This window comes from Abramis brama (genome assembly GCF_963993115.1).
Source record: "Abramis brama genome assembly, chromosome: 7".
Classification (NCBI taxonomy): domain Eukaryota; kingdom Metazoa; phylum Chordata; class Actinopteri; order Cypriniformes; family Leuciscidae; genus Abramis; species Abramis brama.
In genome coordinates, this window is record NC_139969.1 from 2,594,302 (window position 1) to 2,621,738 (window position 27,437).

At 38.1% G+C, this 27,437-nt stretch overlaps 1 protein-coding gene across 4 annotated transcripts in view; it reads left to right on the forward strand.

Annotated features, from left to right (window-relative positions):
- sbno2a (strawberry notch homolog 2a) overlaps positions 1-27,437 on the forward strand; it is a 53,223-nt gene that overhangs the window by 15,393 nt on the left and 10,393 nt on the right. For all 4 annotated transcript variants that reach the window (XM_084119325.1, XM_084119324.1, XM_084119326.1 and 1 more), the window contains exons 8-24: positions 294-454; positions 1,607-1,740; positions 2,431-2,521; positions 3,953-4,096; positions 4,980-5,097; positions 6,290-6,395; positions 6,520-6,673; positions 8,815-8,991; positions 11,538-11,635; positions 14,868-14,950; positions 15,046-15,228; positions 17,536-17,657; positions 18,820-18,951; positions 19,084-19,219; positions 24,232-24,344; positions 26,593-26,664; positions 27,254-27,359. In XM_084119325.1, coding sequence (XP_083975451.1) covers positions 294-454; positions 1,607-1,740; positions 2,431-2,521; positions 3,953-4,096; positions 4,980-5,097; positions 6,290-6,395; positions 6,520-6,673; positions 8,815-8,991; positions 11,538-11,635; positions 14,868-14,950; positions 15,046-15,228; positions 17,536-17,657; positions 18,820-18,951; positions 19,084-19,219; positions 24,232-24,344; positions 26,593-26,664; positions 27,254-27,359 — 2,130 coding nt within the window. The remainder of the gene's footprint in view (positions 1-293; positions 455-1,606; positions 1,741-2,430; positions 2,522-3,952; positions 4,097-4,979; positions 5,098-6,289; positions 6,396-6,519; positions 6,674-8,814; positions 8,992-11,537; positions 11,636-14,867; positions 14,951-15,045; positions 15,229-17,535; positions 17,658-18,819; positions 18,952-19,083; positions 19,220-24,231; positions 24,345-26,592; positions 26,665-27,253; positions 27,360-27,437) is intronic.

Consider the following 27,437-nt stretch of genomic DNA (forward strand, 5'->3'; position numbering starts at 1 on the left):
GAAATTTGCGCACTTTAAAAAATAAATACGACCTCATGTTTTGTCAATCACGTTTACACACGACCTCTGAAACTTTTGTCTGTCATAAAAAAATTCGGATCGGATACGTTGCAAGCATTTTGAGGTGTTTTGACAATTCAGAGCCACCGAATGACAAATAACACTAGTTAATACACATACATTTCTACATTAGTCCATCATTCTGCCCACCCCTACTACAGCAAAAACTCAACTCGATTTAATATTTTGTGGTGTCTCCGTGTCAAACAAGTGCTCTGTTCACATGTGTGCAGCTACTATAGGAATCTCTCACCCTGACATCGTAGTGGAGACCAACACACTGTCCAGTGTTCCTCCTCCTGACATCACCTACACACTGTCCATTTCAGACAGCACCATTAACTCTGGCCTGCTCTCCGCCCTGCAGCTCGAGGCCATCATCTACGCCTGCCAGGTACTGTTCCTCTACGCTCCCTGTGCACTTTACTTTCGCCTCTTCTGTCTCTCTGTTATTGTCTGTTTCCACTCAGAAATGTTAAGGTTAAAGGAGTAGTTCACTTTCAAATAAACATTTCCTGATAATTTACTCACCCTCATGTCATCCAAGATGTCCATGTCTTTCTTTCTTCAGTCGAAAAGAAATGAAGGTTTTTGAGGAAAACATTCCAGGATTTTTCTCCATATAATGGACTTCAATGGCAACCAACGGTTTGAAGGTTCAAATGCAGCTTCAAAGGTTCGACACAATCCCAGCTGAGAAATAAGGGTCTTATCTAGCGAAACAATCAGTCATTTTCTAAATAAAATAAAAATGATATACTTTTTAACCACGAATGCCCGTCTTGTACCATCTCTGAGATGCGCCACGCATTACGTCATCACGTTGGAAAGGTCACGTGTGACGTAGTCGGTGTGTTTACAAGTTTGGAGTAGGAGGACCATTCAAAGTTATTGTATGTTGAATGACACATATTTATATGTATTTGTGTCAGTGTATTGTTTAAAATGGTCCTTACGTGTGCATATCCTGGATGTTTAACGACGTCACGCGTGACCTTTCCAACGTGACGACGTAATGCGTGGCGCATCTCAGAGATGGTACAAGACGGGCATTTGTGGTTAAAAAGTATATCATTTTTATTATTTTTTTTTTAGAAAATAACTGATTGTTTCGCTAGATAAGACCCTTATTTCTTGACTGGGATTGTCTAAAGACTTTGAAGCTGCACTGAAACTCACATTTGAACCTTCAAACCGTTGGTTGTCATTGAAGTCCATTATATGGAGAAAAATCCTGTTTTCCTCAAAAACCTTAATTTCTTTTCGACTGAAGAAAGAAAGACATGGACATCTTGGATGACATGGGGGTGAGTAAATTATCAGGAAATTTTTATTTGACAGTGAACTACTCCTTTAAGGTGTACTTTATTGTCCCAGAGGGAAATTTGTCTTAGGCTCAAAAATACAGCCACTGTATCACATAAAACAAATAGTAAAATGACAAAATAACACAATACAAAAACGCCATAACACATAAATGATGTCTCTAAAAAAAGAAATGTCTAGTACAAATGTATGACGTTGCCTTTGTGTTCGTGTTCCTCAGCAACACGAGGTGATTCTTCAGAACGGTCAGCGAGCGGGTTTTCTGATCGGAGACGGGGCTGGTGTTGGGAAGGGACGCACTGTGGCCGGAATCATACTGGAGAATTTTTTAAAGGGAAGGAAGAGAGCACTATGGTAAACACACACATGTGTCCCTAACACACCTGAGAATGAGTTTGACTGAACGTGAACCTTAAGGCCCGTGCACAACGGATTATCGTGTGCGATTTTCGCCGACATTGAGTATGCACACCGACATGGGAAACGCCAGGCGTAAAAGCATAATTTTTTTTTAAAACGCCTTGGGTTAGTTTTTTTTTGTTTGACGCGCCACGTTAAAAACTGGCCGACCAATGAGATTAGCACTTTTGTTCATGTGCCTGGAGCTCGTGAAGTTACAGTACTTGGGATAGACATTATAAATATTATGTACTTGGTGGCACTCAAGCACAAAACGGTCACACATTGATAGGAGACGAAGAGGAAGATGCAACGAGGCAAGATGAATGTAGAGCTGCTGGTCTCTTTGGTGTCTGAACACAGAACTTTATGACAAACGCCACAGCGACTACAAAAATCTCGATAAGAGGGAGCTGTTATGGAGAGGAATTGCAGATCGAATAGGATTCAGGGAGTGAATTTGCACGTTCACTCGACGCATCGCCAGTGAAAATCGATTGGGTATGAACATAAAGACGCGCCGAAAAACGCTGGCGATAAGCATGCGCGATAATCGTCCTGGTGTGCACGGGGCTTCAGAGTTTAAATTCTCCATTCATTATGATGACTTCATGCATTACAGAGGGAACTTGATTTATTTTTTAGGTTCAGTGTGTCAAATGATCTGAAGTACGATGCTGAGAGAGATCTCAAGGACATAGAAGCTCTCAACATCCCTGTGTTTGCTTTAAATAAGGTTTGTGAACCAGTTTTATTTACATCAGTATTGCACACGTTAGGGTTCTTCCAAATGTGATGGAAGATGGAACTAACAGCGTTTGTGAGTTAAAAGCTAATATTTAAATCATAATTATAATAAATCATAATAAATGATCGATTGATTGATTGATTTATAATAAATTTGAATACTAATTATAATATAAAAACAATCAAAATAAAAAGATTTTATTAAAAAAATTTAATTGTAAATATTTTTTTAAATATTAAAAAGTATTTTATTTCTTTACATGCATTATTTTTTTCAGTTTTATTAATTGTAATACTTAAAAGAAAATTAGAAAATGTTGTGTCTGTAACTAAATGAAATAAATAAGGTTTATTTCTTTTTTATTCTATTTCAGCTTTATTTCAATTAGTGAATTTTTTTATTTTAATAGTTTTAATTTCACTTAACAACACTGCCTTAAACCTTCAAATGTGTTAAATTGTTGAAACATTAACTTAAAATACCAGGCGTCTTTAAGCGAAAATTTTAGGTCACGGGGTCACGGGGGACTGGCAAAAAGTTTGAAAATTCCTGCATTACTTGTTTCATTACTAGATGAATCAGGCTTTTTGAACGAATCTCTTTAATTAATGATTCAATGACTCACTCATATAGACTTCACTTGTTTCATTACTAGATGAATCAGGCTTTTTGAATGAATCTCTTGAGTTAATGATTCAATGACTCACTCATATAGACTTCACTTGTTTCATTACTAGATGAATCAGGCTTTTTGAACGAATCTCTTGAGTTAATGATTCAATGACTCACTCATATAGACTTCACTTGTTTCATTACTAGATGAATCAGGCTTTTTGAACGAATCTCTTGAGTTAATGATTCAATGACTCACTCATATAGACTTCACTTGTTTCATTACTAGATGAATCAGGCTTTTTGAACGAATCTCTTGAGTTAATGATTCAATGACTCACTCATATAGACTTCACTTGTTTCATTACTAGATGAATCAGGCTTTTTGAACGAATCTCTTGAGTTAATGATTCAATGACTCACTCATATAGACTTCACTTGTTTCATTACTAGATAAATCAGGCTTTTTGAACGAATCTCTTGAATTAATGATTCAATGACAAACACATTTTTAACAGTTATTTGTCAATGTTGCTTGATGTTATGATGTAATCGACAAAACCGTTATTTGAAGCGTTTAGTTACTTTCAAAAGCTCTATTTTGATTGCTTCCATAGACATCAGTGTTTATATCCAAACTATACACTTTTATGCCAGTAATTCTGTTGTATATTCTGTTTGGAATATTTGTAACACAGAAATAATGATACTGTGTGGTTAAAAAGATTTGCAGATTGCAAATTTGAATGTTCGCGGCGCTGCATGATTCCGGTGTGACCGTTATTAATCTTTTCCTCTTTCATACAGATTAAATACGGAGATACGGCTACCTCAGAGGGCGTTCTTTTCGCCACATACTCAGCGCTGATCGGAGAGAGCCAGGCCGGCGGGCAGCACCGCACCAGACTCAAACAGATCCTGGACTGGTGCAAACCCAACTTTGATGGAGTCGTATCCTTCACGTCCAGCTTGTGCATTTATCTGAATTCTTAACTGGAGTTTTAGCAGCATTTCAGCATGAATTGGCGTTCAACAAGAGTGTTTGTCCATTTTCAAATGGGACACACCATAGTTGTAAATAGTTCACAATAGTTTCATGCTGTACCTTTACGACTGATGTTTAATATAATATCTAAATGACTAATGTTATAATTGGCTAACCTCTGTGTACCAGCACGGTTCACATTGTCATTCATCAGGGATTATATTAATACTGATTAACTGTTAAGTAAGGGATATACCATGGCTAGCTGTGCATTATAGGATTTTAATGCACGATGTGGAGGCAAAGAACCACGCACAACGGATGCCATGGATTTTCCCGATTATAACATGGTTATTTGGCAGCAATGACAACTTAAAGCTTTTATTTATGTTTGTAGCGCAATATTGAACCGGAAGGGTCAGTTACAGCTCGTTAGATCTAGAATTCTGCCCGATTTGAATCAGACAGAGAGATAAAGTATTGCGTAAGATTATATTTATTTTAATGAATGAATTAAAGCATATATTTGAATTAACGATTCAGTAGCAAAGCTATTTTATTAATAAAAGTCACTGGTCAGCGTTGATACGTTTTGTGCTCCTGAATGTTTCTGTGTGTGCACGATCTCTCTGTGTGTGTGTGTGTGTGTGTGTGCACTTTAATGAAAACAGCGCATTAATATAGAACAGTGATTAAACTGACTTGGAACTTCCTGTGCATTAAACTTTGAATTTTATTGCACACCTTCCAGCCAATTAGAAACGAGTATTCAGACAGACCATGGTATAATATGTATTAACAATAGTATTGTAGTAGTGCTGTTGACCCTTGACCTTTAACCTCTGTCAGATTGTGTTTGATGAGTGCCATAAGGCTAAAAATGCGACTTCCACCAAGATGGGTAAAGCCGTCCTGGATCTGCAGAGCAAACTCCCCCGGGCGAGAGTAGTGTACGCCAGTGCCACAGGTGGGTGCTCGCCACACGGTCTTTACACTCACTACATGTGTGTCAGGCGTATGTAATTGGCCTTGGCTACTCTGGTTTTATTTTTTTATAAGGTATTGATCACACCTTTATTTACATATGTATAGTTTTTTTTTTAAATCGTTATAAAGGAAGTCTATGGAAGCTTGTTTCTGCCACAGAATAGAACAATTTAAAAGATAATTGGGACTTTATCTCGCAATTCACTTTTTTCCTCAGAATTGCGTGATATAAAGTCACAATTACGCGTTACAAAGTCAGAACTGAGTCAGAAAAAATGCCAGAATTGCGAGTTTATACCGTTCAGGAATGTGCTCCAAAGTGACGTCACATTGGAACAGGCCCCGCCCACAACAACTCCACCCTATTAGCATAGACTCCGCCCCTCAGATTCTTATTAAAGCTGCTAAAGTTGTTCAGTCGAGCAGTGAGTGATTTTCTGTTGCTGTTGTTTGATTCATATTAACAGCATACAGTAGGTACTGTATATTTCACTTAATACACAGATCTGATGTACACATTTAATTTATTTCCCTGCTGTTTTTTCACAGACATAACAGACTTTGTGAACTTTGTGTTTTTGACATAACTTTGTGTGTATTTGTCAGTTTAAGTGCAATAAGACGTGAAAGAGAGATTAGTTTAATACTCGCGGGATGCGTTGTCTGACATCCAGCTTTCTGTGCGTGTGATTTGGATGTGTGCAAACTGATATGGCTTTAAAACGCAAGCAGATAATAAACGTTCATGATGATGAAGAACAGCAATGTCACACCGTTTTGCAGATTGCCAAAAACTAAGAAAACATCTGTTTGGTTTTGATTGAGTATTGGAGTCACGTACTGTACAGGCTCCGCCCTCTTCTGGATAAGGGGGCGGGAAGCAGCAGCTCATTTGCATTTAAAGATACATGCACAAAAACACAGAATGTTTTTCCTTCCTCTCAAAAATAGGCGTTTACAACGTGGTATAATAAATGATCTGTGAGGTATTTTGAGCTGAAACTTCAGACACATCCTGGGTACACCTGAGATTTATATTACATGTTGTAAAAAGAGGCATAATAGGTCCCCTTTAAAGGGGGTTTATTATGGTTTCATTTATTAAAATCTCTTGGTCTTTGTGGATTTATGAGATCTAAGAGTTTCCTACCTTTATCATTCTCGTTCTCTAGGTGCTTCAGAGCCAAAGAATATGATCTACATGAGCCGATTGGGGATCTGGGGGCAAGGAACACCATTCAAGACCTTTGACGACTTCTTGCATGCTATTGAGAAGAGGTCAGAGTTCATCCTGAGCATCACAGTGACCATGCTTTAGATTTCTCAGATGATGACAAAATGCTCCCTTTTTAAAACTATTCTCTTATAAACATTTGCTCAATTCTCACCTTCGTTCTTCCAGGGGTGTTGGTGCCATGGAGATTGTTGCAATGGATATGAAAGTGAGTGGCATGTATATTGCACGGCAGCTGAGCTTTTCCGGCGTGTCCTTCCGTATCGAGGAGATTTCACTGGACGAAGAGTTTAAACTGGTCTACAACAAAGCAGCTAGACTGGTGAGAGAAACCAGTTCTTATTTTATCAGTTCTTTTGTCTTTGGGTCGTTATATTTCTCACAGATTTCTGCTCGCTCTAAATCATTTATAGATATAGTAGCATAGTAAAGATTACATTTATATGAATGCATTAGTGTGAGAGAGAGCGATTGCGTGTGAATAGTGAAGCTGTGTTTTGGTTACTGTGAAATATATGCTAGAACTTTTCAGTTTCTAAGCTATTTTATTGATAAATCTCAGAACAGAGATTACAATACATTTCTGCGCCACTGAATGATTCTGTTTGCGCGTGATCTTTGTGTGATGCGCACTACTTCCTGTGTGTGTGTTCGTAATGCAGCAGCAGTTTAGAATGGCGATTAACTTAGCTGTACAATAAGCATCCAGGTGGTATAATCAAACATATCTTGTGGCGCACTTAGTATGCATTTATTTGTCATTTTAACTGAAACTGAGCGTTAAAGTGGACTTCTTATTTCTTGTTAAAGTGGACTTCTTATTTCTAAGTGGGCAAAGATTTCTTATCCTGTTGCGCCCTCCACAGGCCATGATCAGCGACTAGTCGACGTCAAGCTTAAAGGGATAGTTCGGCCAAAAATGATATTAAACCCATGATTTACTCACCCTCAAGCCGTTCGAGATGCATATGTCAATCATTTTTCAGACGAACACATTTTCAGTTATTTTAGAAAATGTCTTCGATCTTTCAGTGGTTATAATGTCAAGTTATGGGGTCCACCTCCTTCAAGTCCCAAAAATGTGCATGCATCCTTCACAAAAGTAATCCATCCGGCTCCAGGGGGATAAACGAAGGCCTTCTGAGGGTAATCCGTGCGGTTTTGTCGTAAAAATATACATATTTAAAACTTTATAGATGAAAATAACTGGCTTCCGGTGGCGGTCGACGCGCGTTCACGGGAGATGGATGCCGGTGTAGGACGTAGGACGTAGCGTAGGAAGCGTTGTGACGTAGAACGAAGTATAGCTAAATCAAACGCTACGTCATACGCCGGCATCCATCTCCCGTGAACGCGCGTCGACCGTTACCGGAAGCCAGTTATTTTCATTTATAAAGTTTTAAATATGTATATTTTTATGACAAAACCTCACGGATTACCCTCAGAAGGCCTTCGTTTATCCCCCTGGAGCCGGATGGATTACTTTTGTGAAGGATGCATGCACATTTTTGGGACTTGAAGGAGGTGGACCCCATAACTTGACATTATAACCACTGAAAGATCGAAGACATTTTCTAAAATAACTGAAAATGTGTTCGTCTGAAAAATGATTGACATATGCATCTCGAACGGCTTGAGGGTGAGTAAATCATGGGTTTAATATCATTTTTGGCCGAACTATCCCTTTAAAGGGCTCATAACACACACATTTTCTGCCTATCTCATGTTGATCTTGAGTACTTATAGAGTAGTATTGCATCCTTCATATCTCCGAAGAGTCTTTAGTTTGATCAGATTTATAAAAGACAGATACGCAGTACCGCTTCTTTCCGAAAACAGCCAAGCTCCTGAAGGCGTGCCGTGGGCGGAGCTAAAGAGTCACGCAAAATACATCATCGCATTATCCATAGATGACGTTTGATTCACTATACGTTCGTGTTGTTTACATTATATGCACTTATGCGCCGATTGCCAACAAAACACAGACATTTGACGTTACTTACCACCTGCAATTCCGACTCTTGACCCTGGGATCTTTTATCTCTGGGACCGCTCCATCTTTCAGTTTCAAACGATCTGCAAATCCAGCGTCGAACTGGGCCTAGTTTATAAAACATTCGTCAGTGAAATGCCAAGAACAAACAAACACACTTGCACAACTCCGTTCATACAAATACTAATTTAAAAAAAAACTTTGGCCATGTTTAGCATGAGAATCTCTTTAACAGTATAAATAAGTCAGAATGCATGAAATAGCATTAGACATCCTCTTTAAAGCATCACGGCAGACCATTAAAGTCGACTAGTCTGTTCAACCCCTAGTGTGGACAAAAGGCCAAAACATAACGATAAAGATGCAATTTCTAATGTATCCAGATTAATGTAGACGTAACCTAAGACTCTCTGCCATTATTTGTCCACTGATTTTGATTACATGAAATTTTAAATCCTTTCTCTCTCTAGTGGGCTGAGGCTCTGGAGTTGTTCACCCGAGCTGCAGACACGCTGGGTCTGGCCTCCCGGAAGTCTCTCTGGGGTCAGTTCTGGGCGTCACACCAGAGGTTTTTCAAGTACCTCTGCATCGCCGCTAAAGTCCGTCGCCTGGTTGAGCTCGCTCAAACTGAGATGCAACACGGCAACGTGAGTCGGGATCAATATTTGTGCTTTTGCTTGTTATATAAACCCATAGAAAGGTTTTACTATTCAGGTACAAGTTCTTTAAGTGCTTGACACACTTGAATTTGACCTTCTGAAATTGAAGTCCTTGAAAACAGCCATATTTATGAAAAGGCACTTGAAAAGTGCTTGAATTATTGAAAGACTATATATGTGAAATTGGTGCTTCATTTTATTGATGAAACAATCTTTTCACGCAAAATGAACGCCGCAGCCCATCTGATAATAAATATGGAGCCATTTCGCATGACTATGAGTGTGATATTGCTCATTAATATCCAAGTATATGATACAGCTTTCATTCTTCAGGTCAATCATATTTTCATGAGAAAAACAATTTGAACAAGGAAAGTGATATCTTGTCATAGTGTCCTTTCAATGGTTAAAGTTACAACAGTCATTTCATTTGCTGCACTTTATTTGTAATTCATTTTTATCTATTTACCTTTTTAGAATTTGAAAGATAATAAAGATATTGTTTGATAATATCTCTGATTGTAGCCAAAAAAAGAAATTTCATTTCATTTCGGAATTTAATTTTACAGTATCTGTACGAACCCTGACTGTTTTAAATGTAAAATGTTTTAAATATCCTTTGCAAGATTAATTAAAATTAAACCAAAATTGCCATATGGCTTAGAGCGATTGTCAAATCGCAAAGTCTGTGATTTAATTAAATAAATATATGCGATGCGTGTTTCAGAGTGAAGCGCGGCACTGTGTTTATTTACACATGAGCAGCTCATAACATTTTTTCAGTGTATCAGATCATCTCGGATCCATACGAACTTCATCTCTGCGTGTGTCGCATATAACATATAACATACGGCAACCATCTTCTCAAACTTGTAATGATAAGCTCTTTTAAACCGAACGTTATCAACAATAAAAAGGCTTTCCGACAAAAAAGCTTGATGGTTTAATGTTTTTAAGAAATGAAGACATAAAGCCTTAAATATTAATATTGTAATTTACAGCTGTACTCAGGGTATCCGCGGGGTCTTGAAAAGTATTAAAAGGTGATAAATCAATTTTGGGAAAATTAAGACCCTTAAAAAGTATTAAAAAGTCTTATCACGGCTTTATAAAGTCTTAAATTTTGAAAGTATTTTTTTCTGAATTAGCTGTCCAACAGTTTGAGTCCCAAAAACATTGTAAAAGTGTGTGAATTTAGTCATTTTTATAAAAAAAACGAACAGGTACATAAAAAACTAGGCTATTGTGGGTGCGTTCGTAAATTGCCTCTGAGAGCACCAGAGCGGGCAGGCGGGCGGAAGTTCAAAAGCACAATTCATCACAACAGTTTTACCCGCCGCAGAGTCCGTTTACCGTTACATTAACCCACCCATACAATTTGTATTGTGCATTTCCTTAACATGTACTTGCTAATCAAACACATATGAACAAACTACTAATCTATAAAACACAATCGGTCTTCCGACCTTTTACTATTGTGTTGATATGCGCGAGGGAGAGAGAGCAATACAGCTCGTGTTGTTTGAAGGCGGTGAGAGTGCGCGCGCGCGGCCGGGGCGCTCTCTCTCTCTCTCTGTTTGTTCTTGCGCCCTGTCCACTGATCTAAATAATTAGTTGTCACGACGACTTATTTGTTCCCTCGTTTTAATAAATCGTGGACACGTTGAACTAATTCCCTCCCTCATTTTGATTTAACGAATTACAACATGGCCAAAAACAGTTTGATACTATTAATTAGTGAATGCTAAAGACCTATTTTTGTGAATTGGTGAATATTCAGGTGAATTATTTCGTGGCCACGAATTAATAATAATTATTAAACTGTTTTTCTTACCTGTGAAGATAGCTCTTCAGTGAAGGCCGACTATTCTCGTACAGCTTTTTATTCCTTTTTTTTTTTTTTTTTTTTGAATTGGTGAATATTCAGGTGAATTGTTTCGTGGCCACGAATTAATAATACCTCAGCACGTTTTACAACGGCCACAATATAGTAAAACGAGGGAACAAATTAGTATAACCTGCTGAGGTATTATTAATTCGTGGCCACGCTTGAAGTGGCGGAGGTATTAAAAAATATTGAGAAGGTCTTGAAAAAGTCTTGAAAAGGTATTAAAATTAACTTCAAGATTTCTGCATATACCCTGTGTACTGTAAAATAAAATGATCTCTTACATTCTCAATTTTTTTACAGAGATATATTACAATAGTAAGATTTCTTATGTTATTATTTACATTTTATTTAGTAATAATAATGATCATAAATGGTGATGATAAAAATAATAATTGTTGTTGTTATTATTAATATATACTAATATATAAATGTATAATCACAACATTTTTAGCCAAATTGTGCATCCCGACAAACAAGCACAGCAAACCTACAACTTTTTTTAAATCAAGTTTTATCATGCAGCCTTACTTGGTATTTCCAGACATCTGGAAAGGTAAATTAAATTTTTAAAAGTGTGGAAACCATGTTTTAAGTGTTTCACTAATTGTGTCCAATCGCCTCTCTCCCATGTCACTTCAAACAGTGCATCGTGATTGGCCTGCAGTCCACTGGAGAGGCTCGTACTCGAGAGGTCCTGGACGAGAACGATGGACACCTGGACAGATTCGTCTCCGCTGCTGAGTGAGTGCACTGAAACTCTTTAAAGCAAGACATTTTCCATCAGTGGCTTGTACAGCTTCTGTCTGTTTGAATGGGGAAAGATGGAAATTAGAGCTGCACGATTAATCACATTGAAACCACATGCGATTTGGCAAAGGCTGCGATAAAAATCATATTTGTCGATTATTCCCTTGAAATTGTAATTGCGATTATTAATTACAATTGTCACAATTTACATTGAATGATGATTTGAATAGTTTTATAACTTTTTTTGAAGCCATATTTATTAGGGCTGGGTAAAAAATATCGATTTCTCGATTTTAATTGATTCTCATTTTTACGAACCGATATCGATTCTTAAATCCCAAGAATCGATTAGTCATCCTGTTTTCAGTTTATGAATGAATGTAACATTGATGCGCGCATCCCATCCAATAAATCGCAATAATCTTTGTGCTTTGTTATTATTGATATGAAACAAAGTCTCAGATTTCAAATTACGTCCATTTTCTTACGAAATTCAAAAACATAATTACCGTTTTGGCGCTGTGGCGTGAGATCGCTCTGGCTCAGCTCAAGAGAAGCACATGATCTTCCGCCTTAATAACACCAGTTACAGCGCGAAATAAACATGAATGAGCATCTGAAAGTGTGTTAAAAGATAGAGTACAACTTATCGAAGTCCGTATCATGTCACATGGAGTCGCTCAATCAGTGTTTCAACCGTGGAAAGACGTTAGTAAACAATGTCATGTAACGTCACATTTACCTCAGAAAAACCATATCCAGTGACCATAAACTTGTTAGTCAGCTGGAAAAATTAACTCTAGAGAGGAGCATTTTGCTAAATATATGCACCATATTACATAATCATCATAATTTTTATTGTTCTTCAATATTTAATGCATGTTTGAATAAATCTAGAAAGTTTTTATGACAGCCACCATTTAAATTTTTATATTTTCATATAACTTCATTATTATAAAAATAAATAAAAGTGTATTTTAAGTGTTTGTATACAAATCAGTTAATTTTTACCTTCAATATTATAGTAGGCTAATAAAGCCTATAGGCTACAACTGACTCCCATAGTTTACAATAATTTTTTTCCCTTTTATTTTCCAGTTTTCCTTGAGAAAATTTACAATGTATTGTACCTGATATCCAAAATAATCGATATTGAATCGAATCGAATTGTGAAATCTGTGTCAATACCCAGCCCTAATATTTATACCATATTGTTATATCAAAATAAACATCTGAAAACACTCTTCCTGAAAAACTTATATGGCTTTTGTATAGCAACAAATGTCAAAACTAATCTACAATTAAAACAATGGGGAAAAAACCCTTAAGATAAGCTGTAGAAAAGAAAAAAACACATCTTAAGCACACAGAATAATGTAAGTGGACGTGTTTTTTTGTAATTGCACCTTTGTACGATTACATAATTGTGGCATTCGTAATTGTAATCGCGATTACAGATTCGATTAATTGTGCAGCCCTAGCTGCCATTATTTTATGCTCATCTTATCAGTGCAGCGGCTGATCGGTAGTAAATGCTCCATCTGAACACCAGAGGGCGTCACACACACACACACACACACACACACACACACAGACACGCTCACACACACACCACATATCCCTCTGAACACCAGAGGGCGTCTCTCTCACACACACACACCAAATATCCATCTGAACAGCAGAGGGCGTCACACACACACACACACACACACACACACACACACACAGACACGCTCACACACACACCACATATCCCTCTGAACACCAGAGGGCGTCTCTCACACACACACACCATATATCCATCTGAACAGCAGAGGGCGTCACACACACACACACACACACACACAGACACCCCCACCCCCATACCACATATCCCTCTGAACACCAGAGGGCGTCACACACACACACACACACACACACCACATATCCCTCTGAACACCAGAGGGCGTCTCTCACACACACACCACATATTCCTCTGAACACCAGAGGGCGTCTCACACACACACACACACACACACACACCACATATCCCTCTGAACACCAGAGGGCGTCACACACACACACACACACACACACACCACATATCCCTCTGAACACCAGAGGGCGTCTCTCACACACACACCACATATTCCTCTGAACACCAGAGGGCGTCACACACACACACACACACACACACACCACATATCCCTCTGAACACCAGAGGGCGTCACACACACACACACACACACACACCACATATCCCTCTGAACACCAGAGGGCGTCTCTCACACACACACACACACCACATATCCATCTGAACAGCAGAGGGCAGCACACACACCCCTCTGAACACCATAGGGCATCACACTCACACACACACCCCCACCCCCATACCACATATCCCTCTGAACACCAGAGGGCGTCACACACACACACACACACACACACACACACACACACACACACACACACACACACAGACACAGACACACACACACACACACACACCACATATCCCTCTGAACACCATAGGGCGTCACGCACACACACCCACACCCACACCCACCCACCCATCCACACCACATATCCCTCTGAGGGCATCTCACACACACACGCCGCCACATATCCCTCTGAACACCAGAGGGCATCTCACACACACACGCCAAATATGCCCCGCCGCAGAAGTACAGTAACACACATCATTCCAGGAAATCCCTATAGGGCATCACACTATCCGTAGCTGAACAAACAGAAGATTGAAACGCTTTGATTGATAAAACACGACTAATAAACACACGACTGCCTTATTCTGTGTAAGAAGCACATCATCTCACAGAAGGATGAGCTCAGCTGTCGTTATGAAGTGAGTTTGGAGTAAAAGCATGTTATTAAATGTCGTCTTTTGTTGGACAAGAGGTTCATAAATGCTTCCCATGTTTGGAAATATGTTGCTTTTTCAAATGCACGTTATAAGCGACTCAAACTCGCAGCGTTTACAGAGCCGTACATCAGTGATGACCTGCGCATAACAAATAATCGCAGATCAAAATCGTGTTAAGCCAAATCGGTTTAAGTGCAATTACATGTAAATTGCGATTAATCATGCAGCCCTAATGTAAATCTCCAACAAATCACCAATAGGCTAATCAGAATTCCAGAGAGCTGGATAAAATGGACACATATCTGTGCATTATGCTCTGTGATTATAAGAACTGGATTGAGGTGTGTGTGTGTTTTTGTCATGCAGGGGTGTTTTCCAGTCATTAGTGCAGAAGCACTTCCCAACACAGAAACCCAAAAGAGAGAAAAGTGCCGCAAGCAAGAGGAAACGTAAGTCACGTCTTATTTTCCTTCAATCAAACGTTGATTTGTCTGTGGGTTTTTGTTATGAATATTTTCTGAAACTGTTTCTTTGTTTTCTGAAGGAAAGCCCAGAGGCCGGACTGCAAAATTTCCGAAGCACTGTGTGGAAGTGGGCGGGGTTATTAAAATCAGCGATGATTCAGACTCCGACTCAGATGAGATTGACAGCGAATCGAACTCCTCCCCTGAATCACTACAGGACAATGACGATGTGATTTTCGTGAACCACATCAACGGGCCTGCTGGTAGGTTGACTTAAATGCAATATAAAATCACAATTTAGGTCTATTTGTTGAGTCTTAGGGTGTGTTCACACTTGGCCAGTTTGGATCGATATTAAAGGGGTGGTTAATTTTGATTTCACTTTTCTAACTGTAGTTAGTGTGTAATGTTGCTGTTTGAGCATAAACAACATCTGCAAAGTTACAACGCTCAAAGTTCAAAGCAAAGGGAGATATTTGCTTTTAAAGAAATCGCTTTTTAAGGACTACAACAAACGGCTGGTAGAGACTACACCACATTCCTCCCGGGTTAGTGACATCACCAACCCTAGAATTTACATAAACCCCGCCCCCGGAACACGATTTATAGATTATCAAGACAGAATATGCTAATCAATGACTAGAAGATAACTACACATTAGTGTTGTCACGGTACCAAAATTTCAGTATTCGGTACCGATACCAGTGAAAATCCACGGTTCTCGGTACCAATTTCGGTACCAAAGTGCTAGAAATCGATAAATTCTTTGCTGATACTTCCTCGTCATCATGGAGAGCGCATTTCGCACCGTTTCAAAAATAGTCGATCTCCGAATGCGAACGAACTTACTCTGAATTTTAGTAGGCCTATTGTTTTTATATGAGGATCCTTTTTCAAATACAAGGTCAATATTGATTTTCACTAACGACAAAACAACTAATTATCCGTGAATTTATATGGAACTAATCTTTACAAGCTTTCCATCTTACTCTCCTCATGTACAGTAACGTAACGTTGCATTCGGAGATCGACAAGTTTCTCCTTTCCACAAGCGCTTTCTCTCCCGTGGCGTCTGTCGTTGCTATGCAAACATGAACATAGGCGCTCCTGGAAAAACCATAGACAGTATATAAACGGGAAAAACGAGCGCGCCGCGTCGCTCCTAATATGAGAGATTTGGAATAACGAATCTGCAAAAAACGCGCCATGTGAACGGCCACTTATGGCAACGTGACATTAGCCTAATCCAAAATATTTCCATAAGTGTCTCTTTCCTCCTTTCTTATCAACAAGTGGATTTACAGCCACCACATCAGCAGCACCGCCGGTCGCCATGTCTCAGCGCTTTAATAAAGAGGACGCGCAACTGCACGCGCTCAGTGCATGCATGTGCATCAAGGAACCGGGTTTGAACGGGTCCTCGGTACCACCGGTACTTAAGAAAACTTGGTACCGTGACGTTTACATTTTTTTAGTACCGACTTGGTACCGAAGTACCGGGTCTTTTGACAACACTACTACACATCAGCTTCATAAATTCATCAACTAACCATTCAGAAATGTTGTCTACATGTTGTCACTTCTTCTTGAGTCTCTCCATCTTTCTGACTCCGGTTTGAACATAAAAGGCTAAAAGTTTTTGAAATGTTCAGTGCATGTGTGTGTGAGGTAAAAGCACACGAGCTCTTGAAGCTCCGCCCCCTGTGCCGGGAGCAGCAGCTCATTGGCATTTAAAGGGACAGACACAAAAACAGTGCGTTTTTGCTCACCCTCAAAAAGTGACAACTTTAACATGCTATATAAAAATATCTGTGGGGTATTTTGAGCTGAAACTTCACACACACACTCTGGGGACATCAGAGACTTATTTCACATCTTGTGAAAAGGTCATTATACACCCCCTTTAAATGTGGTTATTTGATCTAACCGCGGTTGTTGCAGATGATTATTGCGCTCTTTTAAACTGCACAAGTGGGAGTCATAAACCAAAAGAAGTAGACAAGCACCAATTAAGTTAGCGTGCACTATATTCAAAGTCATCTGAAGCCATTCCACAGCTTAATATGAGGGACTATGTTAAATATTGCTAAATAACTGTTAAATAAGTTCACGGAAACTCGTCTTCCCACCGCTGTGGCTGTCAATCATTCTCCGTTCAGTATTCAAACCCAGAACATGGCATTGTTTTGTATGTTCTGTAAGTTAAATATTCATCATAAAAGATTTTGTTTTGTATCTTTAGGTTCTGTGTTAATGCTAAGCGAACCAGGACTAAATTTATAAGTTACGGTACAAAAAGAGCCCGAAATTGTGATATTTGTGTGAAGTGTTTTTTTTTTCTTTGTTTTTTTTCTGTCTGGTCTCTACGCTTGCACATTATAGTCACTTTGTGTTTTAGAAGAATTGACTCCTGCCGTTCTGTTCATTCAGGGATTGAAGGAGTGCAGATGCAGCTCACACTTATTAAATCAGGCCTAATTTCTGTCTAGACGGCTAAACCACACAGGAGTGATTAAGGTCTGTTCCAGACTCTATGTGCTGAATCATCCTGTGTGTGTGTGTGTTTTCAGCTAAACTAGAAGAACTTAAGCAGAGGCTGCTGGGTAAAATAGCAGAGCTGGGGAAAGAGCTGCCACTCAACACTCTTGACGAGCTGATTGACAAGTTTGGAGGACCAGAGAAGGTGTCAGAGGTGAGAATCACTATTATGCATTGTCAAGGTCAAGCTTTATTAAGATCCCTTATGGACAAAATACAAAAAGTACATAAAATAAATTAAAAAAAACTAAGAAATTCCTTTAAGACGGCCACATTAATTAGTATATTACTGACTAACATTTAGGCCACATTTACACTTGTTCAAGTGACCCAATTCCGATTTTTTTCCTCCCGTGTGGACACATAGATTCCGATATGCTCAGATATTGGTTTCAGGCCTCATTCATATGTGTGAAATAAATAAATAATTAAATAAATCTGATGTTAATCGGATACGTGCATTTGCGTCTGCCATGTAAGAGGACAGATCGGATATTCCCCTGTCAGGTCGAGTCGTACATCATTGAAAAAGTGACAGTGGCGAATGACGTCAACTCAGGTGTTCACCAACCGTGATCACATGACTCAATAGCGTAATGGAGTACCTTGGTTTGTTTCGTCAAGTGTATAGTGTAAATGCAGATATCGGATATGGATCACTTTTAATAGATGTAAGCTGGTCGGCAAAAAAAAAACTGATATAGTCAACAAATCGTAATTTGGCATCAAGACCTGCAGTGTAAATGCGGCCTAATATGGGGCTTTTATCAGTCCACAAGAAAACAAAGTCATGTTTACCAGACTTCATGACACAACAGCTTTCACTTTTTAGTGAGAGTTTTAATTTTGTTATTTTTAACTAAAATGATTTAAAATCACTTTCGTTCATTAATATAAAGCACAAAAAAAATGTTTTTAGATTTGTTTCTTTTATTAAAATATTTTAAAAATAAAGTATAAATAAATGTCCTTACAACTAACTGATATAAAACAATGGAGGTACTAGAATTACTGAAAATAAAACTGAAATATAAATGAATGTTAAATAAAAATATGAAAATGACAAAAGCACATAACAGCATTACAAAAATTTAATATTAAAATGAAAACTGATGATATTAAAAATAAAAGATACTTCAAAATATTAATAAATACTATAATGGAATGTAAATAATACCATAATAGTGCTCTTAGAGTTTTGTTTGAGACACTTGATGTGCCTGTTCACATCTGTATATTAAACAAATATCATGATGTCATGCCATGACACACAAGTAAAATGCTAAATGTGTGTGTCTCTGTGTGTGTGTGTGTAGATGACGGGCCGAAAGGGACGTGTGGTGAGGCGTCCTGACGGCAGCGTACGATATGAGACCCGAGCGGAACAGGGCCTGACCATCGACCATGTCAACGTCAGAGAGAAAGAGCGATTCATGACAGGCGAAAAGGTGATGACCTCTGACCCACAAACACACAACACAACCCAGATCTGACCCAGAGCCCCATTCAGGATATTTGTGGCATATAATATGAAGTGTTCATATATCTAATGCCAGTCCTTCTCTGTGTTTCTCTCTCAGCTGATAGCCATCATCTCTGAAGCGGCTAGTTCGGGTATTTCTCTACAGGCGGATAAACGTGTGCAGAACCGCAGGAGAAGAATTCACATGACCTTAGAGCTGCCGTGGAGCGCAGACCGCGCCATCCAGCAGTTCGGTGAGTGTCTGCGTTCGTCTGTGTGTGTTTGATGAGTCAGTCCTAGAGCTCCTGTACGATTTTAGGGAAAAATCGGGTCTATTGGAGATGATTTCAATGATCTCAAACTGGTTTTTAAATGTTTAAAGGTGCTCTAAGGCAGGGTTCACCAATCTCGGTCCTGGAGGGCCGCTGTCCTGCAGAGTTTAGCTCCAACCAGCTCCAACACACCCTGGGCTCTACACTTACTTTTTGAACAAGGAGCACTGGTGCGCCTAAATAAAAAAATTTAGGAGCACAGAAAAATATTTGGGGGCACAGTCATTTTTGTTGTATAAGTTTATCATTATAGTTTAATTATTAGAATTATTCAACAATTAAATTTTCAATGCTCATTGTAAGGTTAAGAACATCAGACCAAAACTTTCAAACAAAAGATGTTTAATTCTATTTTATCGTCATGTAGATTTTTGATTTATCATTGTATGTAGGCCCTATGTATGTTTCACATTTTATCTGAAATGAAGATCATGTCTGAGTCACTTGGCCAAGCTTTGTAGCCTGGTCGCCTTGACCTCTTTCCAGCAGACAGCCAATTTTCAGCACATTTTGTAGGATCAAACAGTTCCAGGGAGGGCCCCTCTGTGCTGATCCGAAGGGCCCTATAAAATACATTTTCCCAAATTCCGTTTTATTTTTTCCCAAATTCTGTTTTTTCCGTTTTAATTTTTGCAAATTCCGTTTTTTCAGTTTTAATTTTGGGGAATTCAGTTTTTTTTTTTACCCTTTACTGTAATTTTAGTCGTAAAAAGAGTGTTTTTAATGTTAATGATTAAAATGTACACAAATAAAATAGGAATGACCCTCAATTTATTGAGGTAACAAACAAAATTAGCATTTTAAGAGATGTTAAATGTGGTTTGGTTTGTTTACATTAGTGAATGTATTAGGCTAACTAACATGAACCACGAGCAATACATTTGTTACTGTATTTATTAATCTTTGTTAATCTTAGTTAACCCTAACCCTGTATTTTTAATGTTACTTCACACAGTGCATTAAGCTAACTAATGTTAACAAATACAACTTTTCATTTAAATAATGTAGGCTACTAAATGGTGAAATTAACATTAATAAAGATTAATAAATGCTGTAGAAGTGCAGTTTATTAATAGTTAATGTTAACTGATCTAGTTAACTAGAGTTTAATAAATGGAACCTTATTATAAAGTGTTACCAATTTTGTTATACACCGAACCGATTCAGTGTTGGACAGATCAGTTGTTTTAACCATTCATTAAAGTGAATCGGTTCAAAGGAGTCATTAGTTTGCGAATCGGACGTATCATTAGCAGACAGACTTGTACGCGTTGTGTGATTATCCCGGCAGTTTTAGGACATCGCACAAGATTTGTCAACACAGAAAACATTTCATCATTGGATAGGATTTGTTTAGTTTATTGAAAGTGTTTTTTATGTCAGCTGAATGGGCGGAACGCTTTTCAGAGAAGAAGGAAAGGTAAAAAAGTTTTTTTTTTTTTGCACAATTCACACACAGCGGTAGCCTAATTCAGGAAAAAAAATATCCGAATGCTCCACGTGAAACCTCTTTCTTCCGATCTTTTACCATTGTGTCAATTCTCAATTGATTTAGATTAATAAGCGCGAGGGAGTGAGAGAGAGCAAGACAGTTTGAAGACGCGCGCGCGACCGGGCCTCTCTCTCTGCTCGTTCTTTCAGTAATATGCCATTTTCCTCAGACATACGTTTTTCTCCCACACAAAAACAGAATTTTATTCCAAATATGTAAAATTCCGCGTTGACACTAGATTCCGCATTAATTTGCCAATTCCGCGATTCCGTCCGCGATTCCGTGATCACGGAAATTATAGGGCCCTAATAGTTCGTGTGTGGGCACTGTAGTTTTTTTTATGAGGCTACAGACTAGCTACTGAAGATTTAGGCCTAAATAACTGATCTCCCGGTAATATAGTGTCCTACTCTGCCCCTCCTCATGATGATGTATTTGCAGCTATTTCTATAGAAAAATGCTGTGTGTCACTCGCACGAGTGCGCCCAAATATTTTTTCACGTTCGCACGCCGAAATATTTACTCGCATGTGCGAGTGAAATGGGCGCACTGTAGAGCCCTGACACCTGTTTGAAAGTTTCTAGTATGCCTAGTGAGACCTTGATTAGCTGGTTCAGGTGTGTTTAATTGGGGTTGGAGCTAAACTCTGCAGGACAGCGGCCCTCCAGGACCGAGATTGGTGAACCCTGCTCTAAGGGATGTCATGCGTTTTTTAGGTCAAAACTTTTTTTGTCACATCCAGCAAACATCTCCTCACTATCCGCTCGCTGCCTGTCCCCTGAACACACTGTAAAGAAACGCGGTCTCTCTAGACAGCCCAGGCTCCACAAAAGGCAACAAAAACAAACTGGCCCAGCCTGGACCACGGAACATAACAAACAGTGTTCCAGCCAATAACCGACAAGAATGATGTGGGGGAGGGGGTTGGGGGGTTAGTGCACATGAAGGGGGGAGTGGAGGAGAGAGAAGCATGAAGAGGGAAGTTAGCTAGAGGAGAGATGTCCTAGACAACGACTAACGTTAAAATTGTATATTCTTGAGAATTTTGATATGGCCGAAATAATTTGATATGGCCAAAATAATTTGATAAATTTGATATGAATTTTGATAATTTTGATAAATTTCTGAGAATTTCAGAATCGATTCTGAGCTTAGTTTTTATCCAGATATGCGATGACGCTGAGTTTGCTTTAGAAACACCCGTAATCTGCTTTCTTCCAATTCCTCACACACATACATACACCAATCAAACTTTACGTAAAATAATCTTTCATAAGTTCGGAAAGGTTGAAGCGAATTACAAGGACATTCACAGGCTTCATTGCACAGGATGCGCTGTGAGAGACGCGCGCTTTGTTTGATGTTACGTTACACTTGAAACGTGCTGTCTCGCCTTTCGGTATTTTCCTTACAAATGCTCTACGAAGTCATCATTTATGTGGTTTGGAATGCAGTGGATTTGTATATTTAAAATATGAACCTCACTAACAGAAGCTGCGTTCAATTTCAAATGCTGACACGCGCGCTTTGTTTGTGTAGACTGCTCGCGCATGCGGCTGTGCGACTCCGTGTAAGTGGTTTAATATACTTGTGCAAAATTAACATAAACACAGCCAGTTATGTCTTAAGGGATCAAACGGACAGGACAAACCACTTTACTTCTTATATTTCAAAAGAGATCAGTGCGTGAATGCAGCTTAATAGATCTCCCGCAGTCTATGATGTCATAGTAAAAAACAACAGTAAAGATGAAGAAAAATCACTCACAGTTCTTGAATGGAAAACGTTCAGCTAATCTTAAATAGGCTGCTGAAAGCACTATTTGTTTGTTTGTTTCTATACTCCTCTTTATTATTTGCTACTTACTTGTATGTTTTGAAGTTATATTAGTTTAAAATTCTTAACATACAACTGTTTTAATAAATTTTTTTATTTTTTTTATTTTTAAAAAAAAAGTACTTAATTACCTATGTAAACTAATGAATTAATAGGGAGGGGAGGGGGGAGGAGTAGATAAAGAATCGTTCTGGAATCGGATCGTGACTCCCAGAATCGGAATGGATCGGATCGTGAGGTGACTAAAGATTCCCACCCCTAACATTTACATACTGTGAATCGTTTTTGAATCGAAAATCGATTTTGAATCGAATCTTGAGCCTAAAAATCGATATCGAATCGAATCGTGACATTTTCTGAATCGTGCACCCCAGTGTAGGCGTCACAGTTCTCATAGGGCGAACACACAAGCCACTATCAGAGGTGACCTCTTTTGGCCAAAACTCTAGAATGCTTTACCTACTAATTATTATTATTATTATTATTATTATTATTATTATTTTTTTTTTTTTTTCAGAATCACCTTTTCTTTTCTTTTCTTTTCTTTTCTTTTCTTTTCTTTTCTTTTCTTTTCTTTTTTCCAAATATGTTTTATTGAGCACCAACCATACAAAGTGTACACAATGTGAAACAGTACTTATAAATATGAAACAGTGCTCACATTTTTTCATTTTTTTTCACACTCCCCCTCACCTCCCCACAACACACCATCCCTATCCCCCACATGGGATCCCACACCCTGATGTCCCCTGCTCCTGGATGACAAACACAATACAATACAAAAAATAAAGATAAAAATAATAATAATAATAATAAAAATCAAAAATCTTGCATTCGTGGTTAGTTACACTGTAAATCCAGAGGACATAAACATTTCACTCATCAGGCATGTCTAGGGAGTCAGTGATGGAATTAACCTACTAATTTAAAACAAGAGACCGATGGCAATGCTTTTAACAGAGGACTTAAACAATAGCAAAACAAAACAACAGTGCTCGCATGAATAACCTACTACTGACATATTTTCTGATTATCATGCTTTTGCTTTATAACTTATGTAAATAATTTTGAATATAGTTTTTTTTTGGTGCATCTGTAATCATATGGTGTATTTTCTTTATCCTTTTTTGTTAGTATTGTTATTATTACTTTTGTTATCAGTATTGTTATTGTATTTTCTTTCTAAAAGCCTCCCGTGGACAGGTGTTGAACATTAGCATGTGTGCTAAAACACCCAAGCAAATGCATATGGTTCGTCCAATGTAATTGTAATGTCCATGTCAAATAAAATCAATCAAATAAAATCAATCCGATAGATTTCTTAGGTGTAATCGCCATGAGTGAAACTGGGAGCTGTGAAAAATATGATACACCGGTGTTTTGCCAGATGAGAAGTTTATCTATGTATCATCTTTATATCTCTTTTAATTCCTTTTATAACTGTTTTAATTTTCCTTGCTTTTGTTTTGTGATTATTTTAATTCCTTTCTGTGTAAAGCACTTTGAATTGCTGTAGTGTGTGAAATGTGCCATATAAATAAACTTGCCATGCCTTGCCTTCGAGAGACATTGTGGGTGGTTGCTAATATTGTGTCTTGTGTGTCAGGTCGAACACATCGCTCCAATCAGGTGACGGCTCCAGAGTACATCTTCCTCATCTCTGAGCTGGCTGGAGAGAGACGCTTCGCCTCGATCGTTGCCAAGAGATTGGAGAGCCTGGTAAAGTCTGGTTTTTAGATGTTATACACACTTGTGTGCTCTAACAAATCCATTTTTTTTATTTTTTTTATTCAGTGTTTTCAGTTGCACTTTATTTTAAGGTGATGTAGTTCAAAGCTAAATTCGAATTTCTTTCTTTAATATTAGCAAAATTCGAATTATATTCTAATTCTATACATAGTTCCCACATGACGTCACAACATACGGGCATTTGCCGACCCGGCGCCATTTCTGAGGGCAGAACACAACATTCTTACAATGCAGAACATGAGAAGAAGAAGCTGAAACGGAAATTTTGTGATTAAAAAGTGAAAATGGTCATCTCCTGCTGGGTCAATGGATGTTCCAATCGTGCCGGAGGTTCAGTTAAATTTAGTTTTTTAGCATTTGCCGACCCGGCGCCATTTCTGTGGGCAGAACAATAGTAGAAGAAGCTGAAGCGAGTTAATTTCGTGATAAAAAGTGAAAATGGTGATCTCCTGCTGGGTCAATGGATGTTTAAATCGTGTCGGAGGTTCAGTTAAATTTGGATTTTACAGTATACCCATCATTAGACTTCATGAATGTGAGAAGACTAACGTTAAGCTTTTGTCAGAACAACGACGGAGGTTATGGCTGGCGAGGATAAACAGGAAAGAAACTCCCTCAAAACACGCAAGAATTTGTTGTGTTTTATTGCGAGTGTACACAAATATAAGTTAACACTTTGCAGTTTGAATTATGTCCTGTATGAACAAAATGACGAGATATTAAAAACATACAAAAACAACATTGTTTCCACTGTTCGATCGCGCCCGCGACTCTCTCACTCTCACACACACACACACACATTCCAGCACGGCAATCTCAGATTATGTCCCTAAAGAACCCGCGTATAAAGTAGTTCCGCATTACATTAATTAATTTGCACGCGAGTTTTATTTATTTTCATACCGTGTATATTACCGTGTATATTCATATTCATGCACATATTTCCAGGCTCGGAATTGCTCACATGTATTAAAACTCCTAGCCAATACCAGATAATGATACACATGATTATACTGTATCTGCTGCATAATCAGTGCTCAGTGCTTCCTTTGTTAGCGCATACGGATCCACACCATTTATGACTGAAATTTTCGCATTGTACCTCTCTCTGTCTTGTGTTAATAGAGTCTCTTTATAATCTCTGTCACTTTGTCTCTTCATGATTTTCGTAACATTATAAATGGAAAGAAATATTCGAAATTTGCTTGTAAAACTCATAGACAGTATGGTAAAACATTGTAAACACAGCAGCTTTTGCCCTCAAAGATGGCGTCTCCGGGGAGGTCACGTGACATTAATTGGCCTGTGGGAACTATGTATAGGCAATCCTTAATGTTAGAGGAAAAAAGTACTGTATTGTCTCCTATGCCCACAAGAGGGCGCAAGTGAACTCAATAAACAAATGTGATCCTGGACCACAAAACCCACATGGGTCACAATTTTGAAATTGAGATTTATACATCACCTGAAAGCTGAATAAATAAGCTGTTGTTAGGATAGGACAATATTTGGTCGAGATACAACTATTTGAATATCTGAGGGTGCAAAAAAATCGAAACATTGAGAAAATCTCCTTTAAAGTTGTTCATTTATGTTCGCGATTGTGCTGCATTCGCTCACAAAAATACATGTTTTATATATTTATGGTAGGAAATTTACAAAATATCTTCATGGAACATGATCTTTACTTAATATCCTCATGATTTTTGGCACGAAAGAAAAATCAAAATTTTTTTAATTGAAAAATGGATGAATAATTCTTAAAAAAATATATTAATAAACTGTATTGCAATATCAGTCTTTTTGCAGTTTAATATTCACAGACACTATTCCATATCGCAGTTTAACTGTACAGCCCTTTCTTTGATTTATTCATCTAATCTTATCCAAATTCCACGTTATACAGTAAATTCCATTTTCCGTTATTCTAATATTCTAATAAAGTTTGAAAAATCTCAGCCAATCAGAACTGAATGTTTAATATACAGCTTTGTGGCACTTGAATTTGGACTAATAAGATTTCACTTTGGGCGAAACTACCCAAAATATGGAAAACATGCATCACTTACAGTCACGGCTTGTTAGGATGTGAAATATATTTAAACTTCATTATGCAATATTTATTAGAAGCCATTCTTCAGTCATGTGAGGAACTGCTTAAAAAGCTGTCATGTTTATGGAAATGCAGTCGCGGTAAACTGTGTGTTGTGTTCTGTAGGGGGCGCTGACACACGGGGACCGGCGAGCCACTGAATCCAGAGACCTGAGCCAGTACAACTTCGAGAACAAAGTAAGATTGCTTTCACTTGAGTCATTTTAGTAATATTTATATACTTTTATAGTGTTTATTAATATATTTTGAAATAGTTGTATTTGTTGTATGAATTTTGTCTTTTTTATTATTTTGTTTTCAGTATTTCTATATATTTTATTACATTTTTATTTCTGTTTTAGTAATTTTACCATTTAAACTTATTTCAATTAATTGTCAAAGCATCATTTCTAATTTTTGTTTAAATGTAAGTTTAAGTTTTTCCATCAAATATTTATATTTTCAGCTTTGTTTAGATTTTACATTTTTTAAAGTTTTAGTTTTGGCTCTCGTTAACAATAACAACGCGTTGGAGTCCATTTGACTCAGAGTTTAGGTTTCTTGGTTGATTTTTTATTTTTTTTTCTGAACCCGGAAGACACATGAACTGCAATATGGTTCACAGTTGGGCAGAATCTTTTATATTGCAAATATACCACAGTTCAGACCCACACATACAATGTGAAAAGCGACCAGTCGGAGTGAAACCAAACTCTAGTTTGAACCAGAATTGACCACCTCATTTAATGAAGCTGTTTATTGATGGCCTGTCTTCTGTCTGTCTTAGTACGGCACCAAAGCGCTGGATAAGATCACTAAAGCCATCCTCGGGCACATCGACAACAAAGTCCCTCCACCAAAGGGCTACCCAGGAGGTGACATGTTCTTCAGAGGTAATGATGTGCTTCACTGATGCATGAGACTACATCTCAATTCACATACCTGTAGTCTTCATGTACTTCACAAACATA